At 50.6% G+C, this 12,917-nt stretch overlaps 4 protein-coding genes across 4 annotated transcripts; 3 read left to right on the top strand and 1 right to left on the bottom strand.

The window, feature by feature from the left end:
- Positions 1-2,099: 2,099 nt before the first annotated feature.
- On the top strand, positions 2,100-3,839 carry QC761_0072050 (uncharacterized protein; the record flags this gene model as incomplete). The annotated part of the gene is made up of 5 exons (XM_062872720.1): positions 2,100-2,165; positions 2,316-2,723; positions 2,862-3,119; positions 3,192-3,517; positions 3,668-3,839. The coding sequence occupies 5 exons, from the start codon at positions 2,100-2,102 to the stop codon at positions 3,837-3,839; spliced, it is 1,230 nt and encodes a 409-aa protein (XP_062732816.1).
- A 1,330-nt stretch (positions 3,840-5,169) lies between these two features.
- QC761_404660 (uncharacterized protein) lies at positions 5,170-5,886 on the top strand (the record flags this gene model as incomplete). The annotated part of the gene is made up of 1 exon (XM_062878748.1): positions 5,170-5,886. One exon carries the CDS (start codon positions 5,170-5,172, stop codon positions 5,884-5,886), a length of 717 nt encoding a protein of 238 aa, XP_062732815.1.
- Positions 5,887-6,398: 512 nt separating this feature from the next.
- QC761_404670 (uncharacterized protein) lies at positions 6,399-7,926 on the top strand. Its single transcript, XM_062878749.1, has 2 exons — positions 6,399-7,221; positions 7,281-7,926. The coding sequence occupies exons 1-2, from the start codon at positions 6,627-6,629 to the stop codon at positions 7,832-7,834; spliced, it is 1,149 nt and encodes a 382-aa protein (XP_062732814.1). The 5' UTR covers positions 6,399-6,626; the 3' UTR covers positions 7,835-7,926.
- Positions 7,927-7,942: 16 nt separating this feature from the next.
- QC761_0072020 (uncharacterized protein) lies at positions 7,943-12,791 on the bottom strand (the record flags this gene model as incomplete). Its single annotated transcript, XM_062872719.1, has 6 exons — positions 12,342-12,791; positions 12,119-12,270; positions 11,860-12,030; positions 11,780-11,804; positions 11,161-11,718; positions 7,943-11,090 (listed from the first exon to the last, which is right to left on the bottom strand). Exons 1-6 carry the CDS (start codon positions 12,755-12,757, stop codon positions 7,943-7,945), a joined length of 4,470 nt encoding a protein of 1,489 aa, XP_062732813.1. The 5' UTR covers positions 12,758-12,791.
- Between the last annotated feature and the right edge of the window lie 126 nt (positions 12,792-12,917).

Genomic DNA, 12,917 nt, shown 5'->3' with positions numbered 1-12,917 from the left:
TGAGGAAAGACATTGATATTAAAGTTGTTGAGATCCTCGCTGTATACGACTTGAGGCGTGGTTGAATCGGCTGGGTGCACGACTTGGCCGGCCAGGAACGGCCAGCGTTTGAAGACCCTGTGCAAGCCTTTCAGGAGATAGTCTACTACAGCCGGTATTTTGTCGGTGTCGGGGAATCGAAAGCCGTACACAAGTCGTGCGTATGTGACTAGTGCATGCTAATCGACAACCGTCAGTGGGAATGTCTCCAAGAGGCGAGCCGTCCAAGTGTGTTTCGAGGTGTGTGGGCGCTTGGCAAGAGAATATGTAGTGTGAGTAGCGTTTGCAAAGTCAGGTGATCATAGTTCACCGGTTTGGTAGGTGAAAAAGGGTCCATTGGCGGCATTTATACGTTACCTGTAATTGGCTGTGAACATATTCTCGTGACCCAGACGTTCCAATGCGGAATGCAGTAAAGCCAACAAGGTATCTATTTGTTCCATTGGCTTCACGAATCTCCAGATTGTGTGTCAGATATTGTCACGACCCTGCTGAATGGTTAAGATGGATGTGTATTGTACAAGGGACGATATGGGCAAGATATCTAGAAGATCACATAGTGTCATGTGACATGCATAAGGCTGTTTGAAAACTGTTACATCTATAACATCAGTAGATTGTGGTCCCAAGCGGCCTTATCATTGATAGATTGTATCGACGCCAACTTTGAAGTGAAGCATCACGCCTAGATGCAAAGGTCTACGAAAAGGGGGGATGCAGGGGTAGTGTTAATCCCCGTATAGATGCTGAGACGGCATGTATTTAGCTCATTCAAAACATGGTTATATTAACTGGTACTATTGGAATGCCTGGACTTATTAGACGCGTCGTCGCACAGTGAGAAATGAGTTGGTAATAACCGAAGGCTTCGGTTGTCGGGCTTGCAATACCGAGGTTGGATTTATAAGATAGCATAAGGTCGGTCCGTCAGCATCGTATGTTAGTTGCACAAACTCTAGTACGTTATTTCATTGCGCCTTTACAGAGTTCACATTCACTTTCGCCTGTCGTATCCATATCTTTCTATTCCCCCAACCCACGCAGCAGTAGATAGATCCCCGTTAAGCAGCACTTCTCTTCCACAATGTCCCTGTTCCGGCTAGGTAGTTCTAGTCAATTATGCAGGGACGTACTTGCTGTAAAAACAACAAACATTATGCCTTTCCTCCTAAAAACAGTCCCTCAGCAGGAAAGCTGGCATAAAAAAGGGCTGAAGGGGAATTGGCCCCTTGAGCCAATCAGCTGGCGTTTCATCAATACAGTGGTCATACCTTCACAGGTCCCAACTACTTTTGGTCTGACTTCAATCTGAGATTCAATCTCGTTTTCTCATTTATACCTACGCAACATTTCTTGTGCGCTTTTCTTGCATATATTTGGGGGTCTTCTGGGGGGCGAAAATCTTCTCTTCTGCTCCTCTTCCAAGGTTCGAACTGGAGAGTTCTTCCAGATCTTGTTTTGCCAAGTTGCGAGCTGAGACTGTGGCTTAACACTGCACCAAATTAACGTCAGACTAATTTGCTATGAAATGTGTTGTTGGGTTAGCGTTGATATGTCGTGGACGATCCTAGGCCATAGCCGCTGAGCCAGACCCACATTTCGTTCATAATGTTGCATAGCGTAGTCTGGGCGCCGCATAATCTATGTAATGTAGTATATGAAGGGCTGCTTATGGAATCCCTTCACAAAGCTGGAATTGCAACATTCTGTACACGCGTCTGTTACTGTGCCAGCAACAACATTCCTCGTTTACATCGTGTACGATGTCACTAATCCAGACGCAATCCCAGTTATTCGGGACAGCACTGGACTGGGGAATTGGTCACAACAGCTTGGAACAGCCACTGGCCAGCCAGAACACCGTGAAGTCAGACGACGGACCCAGTTCCGTCAAAGCCTTTGTTGTATGCCCAGATCGGGATGCAAGCTCTAGCTCGACTCCAACTTGAGAATAATGAGCTCGAAAATGAAGCCGGAAGTATAAGCTAGGCCCCCGCCTCGACAAATACGAGTGTCGCACTTTGTCACAACGATATGCGATGTCCCATTAACTTGCAATCATGACATACATACCAATTCTCATCTCACTGGTGCTGGCCAGCGCCTCCCTCCATGCGAAATCACAGGTCATCCAACCAACCTTCAACACCACCACCTGGACAAAGCCCTACCAGTACCTGCTCCAGTGTCTATCCAACTCGACCTCCCCGTTTATCACCTTGACCGACCCCCAATGGCCAACCTACGCGACGACCTTCAACGAGCGCCTGCAATACATCCCCGCCGCGATCAGCTGCGCAAGTAAATATGGCATTCCTGTCCAAGCCAAGTCGGGAGGGCATTCCTACGCATCATATAGCACCGGCGGCCACAACGGGATCTTGATGATCGATCTCGAGAACTTTAACTCCGTCTCGCTAGATAACAGAACTGGGATAGCTGCTGTTGGGGGAGGTGTGAGGTTGGGGAACCTGGCGCAGGGTATATGGGACCAAGGACGTCGAGCCTTGGGGCACGGCACTTGTCCTGGTGTAGGAATTGGTGGACACTTCACACATGGCGGGTACGGGTATTCATCGCGCGCGTTTGGTCTGGCGTTGGAGCAGATTATCGGGCTGGATCTAGTGTTGGCGAATGGGAGTTTTGTCAAGATTGATAATGAGACGTTGGGTGATGTTTACTATGTGAGTGTTATCCCTGATTGAGGACAGGGGTGATATTTCTCTACTTCAACCCCTTTTTGCCAGGGAGTAGAACCCCAACCCTTTGTTTACACCCACATGTTCGCGTTCAGGGGTAGCTAACAGGATGGTTGGCGACAGGCACTCCGAGGAGCAGCAGACTCGTTTGGGATTGTCACCACATTCTACCTTCAAACTTCAACGGCTCCCGAAGTCGATATCAAATTTTCGTATTCCTTCCCCCAAGCTCTTGACTCAATCGAAAACGCGACGGCTGTCTTTATGGGGGTGCAGAAATTCTCGTTGTACTCGCCGGTTGTCGGTCGTAACCTAGGCCTCGGAGTCACACTAGGCGGCAATGCAACCTCGTACACTGTGCACGGAACTTGGTTCGGCTCGGTCGAGTCCTTCAACAAGACGGTTGCACCGGCCTTGTTGGAGGCGCTCCCTGTTCCGCCTGCTCTTAACGAGAGTTCCGTTGAACTAACCGACCGGATCACATCTCTGGCCATGCTTGGCGGGGAAGGGAACTTGACGGTGCCCTTGCATGGGTTTTTGCAGCAGGACAACTTCTATGCCAAGTCTGTTTCGACAAATGTCTCGTTTGCGGAGGAGCCGATACGAAAGTTTTCCGAGTATGCGTACAGTGCCGGACGGGGCCTAAATGCGCCAATCTCGTGGTTTAGCATCATCAGTCTGTATGGTAGTCCCGACAGTCAGATTGGCGCTGAGGGAAAGAATGGGAGCTGGGCGGCTTATTCGGGGTTTGACGATCTGTGGGTGGTGCAGAATTGTGAGTTTCCCCTGCTGTTGCTTTCGCGTCAGGTCAGGCTCAGTCATGGTAAACAACTAATTCTGCTAGATGGCAACGTACCTCTTGACCAGAGTTACCCCCAGCGCGGTATTCAGTTTCTAGACGGACTGAACGACGCCATGACCAGTGCCATGAACCGGTCGTATAACGCCTATCTCAACTACATTGACCCTGAACTAGATAGGGACGAGGCGTGGCATCTCTACTATGGGAAACCACTGTTTGAAAAGACTGAATTCGGTGAAAAGAGACCTCGATCCTGGAGATGTCTTCTGGAATCCGCAGAGCATCCCTGTCTGGAATGACACCTGGGTTCTGTAGGTCCGTGGTCCCATTCAGGCGGCGGGGTGCGGAGCTGAATCATGAGGCGAAACAAGTAGGAACGGTGAGCTTGCAGAAAAAGGCAGGGATAGAAATAACAGGCGAGTCATGTGTAAGCAGAAAATGGCACTGTGATGTCATTGCCCCCAATGATTCAGCGTCGCCGTATGGTCAAAGCTCCGAAGTTGTGTCGAGCCAGCTGTTCAGCTGGGATCTCTAAACGGTACAGCCACTTCCTCATATTCGATTCACCATCAAGTGTTCAGTATTTACTATGTGATCTCAGCTTCTATGTGTAGATGGTTTTTCGGGACATGTAATTCGTCGACAGCGGGTAAGGTATAGAGCTGTAATTGTGTTGGGTCGAAAAGAACGGTAATATTTCTCTATATATCAAGGATTCAAGTGTCCGAAAGACATCCGAGAGCCACCGAGGAGCAACTAACCCAAGACACGGAGTCGGACGCCAGGTGGATGTTGAAGGGACGGATAGACGATGGCCAATGCTGGCCATCTAGGTGCGAGGGAGCCGAGTGGGTCGTCCGACGTATTTCAGACGAGCATCGGGATACCGAGCTCGGTGCTTCCCCCGCGGCACGGCGCATGCTCCCGCCCATCTTTCAGCCCTATAGAGCGACTAATCATCTCACAGCCCCATGTGAGTAGCCTCTGGTCGGGTATTAGTGGGCGCGCTAATGGGTGTCGTGCCGCATCTCCAACGGCCAAAGCCACGACCCCATATTGTCACTCCAAATCTGTTTCACGATGGCCTTCAAGCGACGGGAGCGACCCACGCACTTGGCATTCCAGTGCGTTTCATGTTCTCATTGACAGACCACACAAGTGCGGAAAGTGTGTGGGGAAATGGCCACCAAGTCTCTGCATTGGCCACTTTGGCTGCAGTCTGGTCAATATTGAACACCACTTTCATCCCACTTGGGCGACCACAACCTCGCGGTCTCCGTAGAACTCACCATGACCCACCACTTCAGCTTGATCCATTTCAGCTTCATGATGCCAAATCGCGCTTCATCCGAAGTCTGACCCGGCCTCCATATGTACACCCAATATCGTCAAGGGCCACCACTGGCCCCTGAGGCGATTCACATTGGTGATATGACCCCACACACATCGCCATTCACTTCACTCCAGCTGCTTTTGTGTTCCATGGGGCATCCCACGACAGCATCAGTTGGGGGGCTTGTCAAGGCTATATATTCGCGATGTCTGTCCGTCTCAAGTCTGTCTCTCATACCTTGACAACCCATACTACCTGAGCCACAGCATCAGCATCAACCACATACCTTACCATTCATGTTCAGCACTCTCGCTTATTTCTTTCTGCAAGTATCAGATCATTCATCTGTCAGAATGTTCACTCTCTCTGCCATTTTCCTCGCGCTCGCCTCTCTCGCTGCTGCCGAAGTTCGCAACATCACACCTCACGAGCAATACAGCTCCTCGGTCGGCGTTCTTGGTTGCAAGATCAACACCCACCGTGTCGCCTATTGGCCCGAGGCTGTCGACTGCAATAACATCTGTGTCCGCGTAAGCCATCAGGGCCGCTCTCTTGAACTCCTACGCATCGACCAATCCGGCGGCGCCAACGACATCTCCTATGATGCCTGGAACTATCTTGGCTTTGGCAAGAGCGCCATTGATGATCCCCAAACGGGCGGCGGCATTGATATGGACGTTGAGTTCGTCGATGCCGATCAATGCAAGCACCTTCTCAAGGATAGTGGCGGCAAGCTTGCTTTCTCGGCCCCCAACAGCATGAACTTTCTCAGCTCATGCCTGTCTGACCCCGGATCGTGGGTCGCCCGCAACTTTGCTGCTGTCAATCTCAAAGACTCCGCATGCCACTGCGGCTTTGATGAGGTGTGCACCATTCCCCCTCCCAGCGAGGGAAACCAGCCTGTTTGCCCCAACGCCCTGGGCACGACCGGCCCCTTCAGAGGGGATTCTGTCTTTAACGTTGAGTTCGGTACTGGCAAGCTTGTTCCTGCCCCAGGCGCCGGAGTGTGCTAATCGCAGATTACACCTTTGCTTCAACTATGGAGGACTGGATATAGAATTGACTTGTAACAGGAGGGACCAGTATAGGGAGGAGCAGAAATACAATGATTTGGACGTTGGTGTTTGGCTTTCTGATTTCACTGCGGGGATACCCTAGAACCTCGTCTTAGTATGACGAGAAGAATTGATCTTCACTCACCGAACACCTGTTACTGATGCTAGTGGTTATCCATTAGGTCCAATGCACCGTGTGTTACGTTCAGAGTGAACCGGCATTCAAAATGTTCGAGTCCCAAGCATGTGTTGTTGGGATTAGGTAATTGGGCACCCAATTTGTATTATGCGTGTTGCTTATAGAATTGGCCTAGGATTTGTAACTTGATAGTAGCACTGCTTTCTAGGTAGGTAACCTGCTTGATCTCCGTGGGGTGCGATGTAATATAGGGGTGGTTAAAGGCTGACAAATCTCACCTTCGTGGAAGCTTACAAACACACATCCCACATTACTGCACCACCTACCTACCTGACCTGGGAACCTTCTTCGAGGAACATCACACAAGATGCGCATCATTGCATCACGAAATACCATAAATTTGCCACCAAAACCCCATTGCATCCATCTTACTTCTTTTCTCTTTACTCCAACCCTCACTTCTCAAACGCCATCAACGAACAGTTCTCTGATCTCCTAACCTGGGCACCTTACTGATTACCTACTGTCCCAAATACCTCATTCTACCACCGCACTCCAAATGGCCCCCATCAAAGCTGCCATCATTGGCCTCTCAGCCTCTGCCAAAAGCGCTTGGGCTTCCCGTGCACACCTTCCGTATCTCTTCTCACCATTGGGCCGCTCCAAGTTTGAAGTTGTTGCCCTCCTCAACTCGTCAACCGAGGCCGCCCGCGCGGCGATTAAAGCATACAACCTGCCCGCTTCTACCAAGGCATACGGTACGCCCGAGGACCTGGCTGCTGACCCGGAAGTTGAGCTCGTCATCACCAACACCCGGGTCGACAAGCACCTCGAGACTGCTCTTCCCTCTGTCATCGCTGGCAAGGATGTCTACATTGAGTGGCCTCTTGCTGCTAACACCATCGAAGCTAGGACTTTGGCCGACGCGGTGAAGCAGCATGGTGGCTTAGGCATCGTAGGTTTGCAGGGGCCTCTGGGCCCCCTACCAAAAAAGCTCAGAGAGGTCATCTCTAGTGGCAGGATCGGAGAGGTCTTGAGCTCGGAGCTCAGGGCTAACGGCGGAATTGATGGGCGGGGTGTTATTCCAGCTTCGCTGTCGTATTTTACCGAGAGAAAGGTTGGGGGATACGTCTACACTATTGGATTTGCGCACCGTCAGTTCTCCCGCCCCTGCTGAAACATGCAAACGCAAATAGCTAACACTTTGTCACAGAGTTTGATCTTGTTCAATCCGTCCTTGGAGATTACAAGACCGGCCCCGACGCACCACAGGGTTTCCTGCAGATCCAGCGGCCCCAAATCAAAGTCATTGGCGAGGACAAGACTGTGGTGGAAACTGTCACTTCCGACACGCCCGATCTCATCTTTGTGCACGGCTATGTCGATTCGGGCGCCAGCTTGCACTTCAGGTTTCGCGTTGACCCGCCTTTCCCTTCTGACCCTGCTCTGGTTTGGACCATTGCGGGAACCAAGGGTGAGATTAGGGTTTTGGCACCGAGCTCGACATTCATCCACATTGGCAATGCCGCTGATCCTCAGAAGTTCGAGGTTCATGACTTTGAGACGGATACGGTTGACGAGGTGGAATGGGACTTTGAAGATTGGCAGAAGGAACTGAACTTCCAGGCAAGGAACATTGGAGCTATTTATGAGGATTACTACGAGGTGAAGAGGAATGGCAAACAGAAGACGTTTGTAAGCTTTGACGATGCGCTGAAACGTCACGAGCAGCTGGAGGATATTTTGGCAAATGGTTTGAAGCAGTGAGGTAGCGATAGACGGTAATTTTGCTACAACCCTAGTTAGGTCCTAGCTTTTAGTCCCAGAATTCATGTTATCCGTACTCCCGCTTGACCCCAATTCAGATGATACCTTCTAGTATCGTCCCATCTGCGCATGACGGTTTACTTGTAGTTGCTGGTCTCTGCTTAGACGAGCAAGAAGATACACCATGGCCTCCTGCTTATTATCCTTTGCCCAATCCAGAGCAGTCCGTCCATCTCTGTCGGTGACATCAGTTCGCGCGCCTTTGCAAATAAGATAGCGCACAATGGTCAAATCCCCCATAAAGGCGGCGTAATGCAGCACCGGCGCTTTCTTTACACCACAGAGAGTGTGTAAATCTGCCCCATGAGCTACTAACATGTCAATGATTCCTTCCGCTGTATTCGGTGGACTGCATCCCCAAGAAAGTCGGTCGCTCTTGGTGACCACCTTGAACAAGGGCGTGTTTCCCTTGCTGTCTCTGCTCTCGGCACATGCGCCAAACTGGAGAAGGATATTAACCTTTGCATGCGAAAACCTCTTGGCTGCAAGATGAAGGGCCGTAAGTCCATTAAACTTCTCGTCTACTTTTGCACCTTGCTGTAGGATGACTTGAAGAACTTCTGTGGGACAACTCTTCGCCGCATGGTACACTGCAGGAATTCCCTTTCTTGTGGGAAGGGTAAAGTCGAAGCCCTCATCCGCCAATCGACGACAAACTTGCTCCATAGCTTGATAGTTTGCAGCATTTGGCCATTCTAGCAATGATACCAAAGGTTGAAGGACATCAGTCTTTGCACCTCTCTTCAGAAGAATATCGAGCCCCGCGGAGTTGCTGGCTAGCCCGTTCGGCTCATCGATGTGCCCTTCAACCCACTTGAACTGCCCACCCTTGTGTAGCACGGAATAATTGAGATATGGCCAGGGGCGGAAAGAAGCCAGCATCTTCAATGCGGTATCGCCATCGTGATCCTTGGCTTCGATGTCTGCCCCAGCATCAAGAAGTAGTTCGATACCCCGGTAGTTCCTACGCAGTACTGCAACGTGCAGTGGTGTCAATCCTCGTTGGCACCTAGAATCCACAAGGGCACCGCGATATAGTATCATGGAAGCCATATCACTATGGCATTCATGGTATGTAGCCCAATGCAGTGGGGTTTCTCCGAGGTAATTGCGTGCGTTGATATCTCCCCCTTTCTCGAGTAACAAATCCAGTATTTGCGGACTTCCATGTCCAACTGCCAAATGCATCGTGGAGATGTAGCTGCCAGACTCCTCATTGTCATGGCAACGGGGTAATAGATAATTCGGTGAGGGGAAATATGGATCTCGTGGTAACGCTGGCTTGACCTTATGGTTGAGATCTGCTCCCCTGTTCAACCAGATCCGCATCTCGCCTTCATCGCCCAAACCCAGTGCTTGAACAAAATGCGCGGTTGCAAGCCATTTTTCTCCGTTATCCTGTGCGTTATCGCCACTAAATAGTACTCGCAACATCTCGAGATCGGCTCGAGAGGCAGCCTCGCGTGCCGCCTGCTCCCTTGCATCAGGTGTTATCGAATCTCGGCGTGCTAGCATAGCCCTGATCATTACGATATTCCCAGCAGTTGCGGCTGACTTCAAGACTGCACACACTGCGTCGTCTGTTGTCAAAGGGTCGACGCTGCTCTCAAGTAGAAGCTCTACAACTGCAACGTCCCCTGCTTTCGCTGCCAGTTCAATGGTTGTCTTTGCATGGCTTCCCAGACAGGCACCATTGTCGAGTAGGAGTCTGCAAATGTCAGCAAATCCATTGCTGCATGCGGCTTGGAGCGCAGTCTGCCCTCCTGGACATCCGTAGTGACCCTGATCCCTCCGGCATGCAAAGTTGATGTCAATTCCGCTTTGAACCAAAGCTTTACATGTTTCAAGCCGTCCGTGAGCGGCCGCGTCGTGAAGAGGTGAGTGCCCACGCCAATCAACAACGTTGACTAGGGCTCCTCGGTCGAGCAGAATCTGCAAGATTTCTGTATGTCCCTTAGCTGAAGCCTCGTGGAGCACAGAGTGGTTATTATCTGATGGAGAAACGGTGGCTCCGAGGTCCAACAACAAAACCACCAAGTCTTTACGGTTCTCGCCTACAACGTGATAAAGAACCGATCCCTCTGCCACGCGAACGTATGCGTTGATGTCTGCTCCTCTCTCGATGCAAGCCTGCATTAACCTCAAGTTGCCATTCACGGTGGCATAGAAAAGCCCGCTGTTCAGGAGATGCCGATGCCAGGTCCTTTCAGCGTTGAACAACATCTCCGCCGCTGCCTCATTGTTCAGCTTTATCGCCATCTCCAATGGCGTCATTGGGTCCTTGCCCCCAGACTTGGCGAAAACCGAAGCAGTGGCACCTGAATTCAGTAAGAACACCACCATCTCCTCCCTGTCCCACTCTACGGCCGAAAACAGAGGCGTTATGCCATCTGGTCCCCGCACGTTGACGTCGGCACCTTGTTCAAGCAAGCCAGCTGCGAACTCAACCAGTCCCATCGAAGCTACTACGTGAAGTCTGGCCCAGTTTGGAGGAAAAAGTCTGTACTCTGTTGAATGACCCAATTCTGAATAGCCTGACATCTTTCCTGTCAATGTCGCTGCTTGCTCGGCAGTCATGAATGCCAAGATGTTGTCCACAAACTCCCAGAGCAGCTCCTTGACTGGCGCTTCCATTTCGTATTGTACGTGGTCTCTCCAGTAGTCTGCAGCATACGCCAAGAAAGGGTAGGTGTCTAAACGAAGGTCCAGCTCCTCTCCGTCTGCGCAGTATCTTTGGACAAATGGGTCAAACATCATGTACGTCAAACATGCCGTTGCGATCATTGAAGGAGCATCGGGAAAGAGTTGCAAATGGAGGCGCTCAAAATACTCTTGCGTGGTGAAGTGAACCAGTCGGACGTAACCACTCTCTTCCTCCAGGGTCACCAAACCGGCACAAATTGCAACGAAAAGTTCCGGGTCGTGGAGGCCTTCGGGGTCCAAATCCTGATCTCCAGGCATGACAGCCAGAGCATGCTGTAACTCCTCAATGGTTAGTGGTCTGAGTGTCGTTGAAATCCATCCCAGAACTTGGTGGGCAAGACTGGCATCACCGGCGTCTTGGCTCTTGATCCGCTCCATAGCCTGATCATAGGTTTCGTCCAGTTTTGCTGGCAAGACATCCAGAGCTTTGCGAAGCTCGCGTCGGGTTGGCTTCCTTGTAAGCTCGTTCATGTGAAGTTGAGCCATCAAAAACCTGCCTCGCGCATGTTAGTGTCTATCCTTGCTACGCAAAATGTGCCGGAGAAAGGAGAGTGCATGCGTACATTCCCTTGCAGTTACCCACCACCTTATCGATGATTTCCTCCAAAAGTTCTCCATCAGTCCGAATATGCTTCTGTAAGCGACTATGCTCACTTCTGACGCGACCTTCAATGTATCGTTTGATATCTTCGTCACTAGCCCGAATCTCGAGTCTTGGAACTGGGCCCAGGTCTTCTTCGACTCCAATGGTGTATCGGGATGTGAAGAGAAGCTTCACATGCTTTGGCAAGTTGTGCAGGTCTGAAGCCAACCTGCTCTGGGTTTCTTCGGTATCAGCACACTCATCGAGCGCATCGACGATGATGTATACTAAAGAAAACCCCATTACTTTGTTTTGAAGAAACCTGATGATGGCTTCAAGTCGAACAGGTTTTTCGTCCTTGAAAACCTTTAATATATCTTCATCAATAACGCCTGTGTGTTGAATAAGTTGCTTGAGCAGGCTTCCCATCATATTTTGAACGCTTTGCTGGCTTCGCTCCTTGTAGTTGCAGTACAGGTATAGAATCGGTGTGTTTGTGCCGCTAGTCGAAGTTTCAAGGAAGCTAATAAGCAAGGAACTAAACATGGGTCAGATATTTGATATATATAAGGTCGGCATTTCGCTGGAAGATGACTTACGCCAGTGTTGTTTTCCCGGCGCCGGCTGGATTTCAGGTCAATATATACTTGTGGCCAATGCAAGCCGGAGATTTGCTTACGAATCCCAGGACACCACAACACTCTTTCATTCCCGTCAAGCCATAGCTTAAACGTGGCGTCGGAAAGAAACCACTCCCCAGTGCCGGGTTCGAGGCGCCTTAGGGCGTCCTGATGTTTGGATGCAAAATCGAGTGGGGAGAGCCAGTCGCATATCTTTTGCATTTGTTCGTCTTGTAGTGTTTGGAAATAAAAGGTAGTTAGAACAATGGCACTCCGTAATACTCAGCAACAAAGCAAAGACGTCGGATGAGAGCTTACCTGATCGTTGGCTTGCAGCACTATCTGTCAGGCCCTTTACTCCATCCTTCACATTGGTCATGTCCACCTTGAGGTTGTTAATGCGCTCTTTGATGCCGTCTACACCTTCTTTTACACAGATCAAATCCGTGCTGATGGCCAACAGGAGCTTCCTATGCATGATTCAGATCAGCAATGAATGACAACGCGGAATGGGCCAATGTTGGTAAAGCCCTGTACTCACGAGTGATCGCCCAAAAGTGCTACCGAGACAACACCTTTACACCTTTCGATCCGGTTCATCAAGCCATCCATCTCTTTCCTGTTTAATTTCCAGGTCAGCTTGCCCTTCAATCCTCCCTCCCTTTCCACTTCCAACCTCAACGCGAGCTCTTCCATTTCCTCTCTCAAAAGATTGAAAACGCCACCCTTCACGTCCAGTCCCTTGAGCGCGCTGAACCATGGGTCTGTTTGCTCCACCTCCTCCATCAAACATTTTAGGCCTGTGAGCATGGCGACCATGGCGGAGGCATGCTTAGAAAAGTTGGCCCGCTCGGCATCCGCGTTTTTGACATCTTTGAGGTAGTTTTTGACCTTGATTGTTATGTCAATGAGCTGGATGATGGACGCCACGAGGCCGACGGCAGATGCGGGCTCCATCGCTCGGGTTTTTCGATTGAAGTTTCTATATCCGACGTTGTCAAGTGAGAAAGTTGGGCTGTTCTCTCGGGGGGTAGGTAATGGACGTAGATGGTGTGTGGCCCAAGGCAGCCAGGCTGTGCCTGCATGCCAAGACGAAGTCCAACCGTTGGTACCGGAA

The sequence above is a fragment of the Podospora bellae-mahoneyi genome, chromosome 4, assembly GCF_035222275.1.
Source record: "Podospora bellae-mahoneyi strain CBS 112042 chromosome 4, whole genome shotgun sequence".
Taxonomy (NCBI): Eukaryota; Fungi; Ascomycota; class Sordariomycetes; order Sordariales; family Podosporaceae; genus Podospora; species Podospora bellae-mahoneyi.
This window is presented reverse-complemented; position numbering and strand designations above follow the sequence as displayed.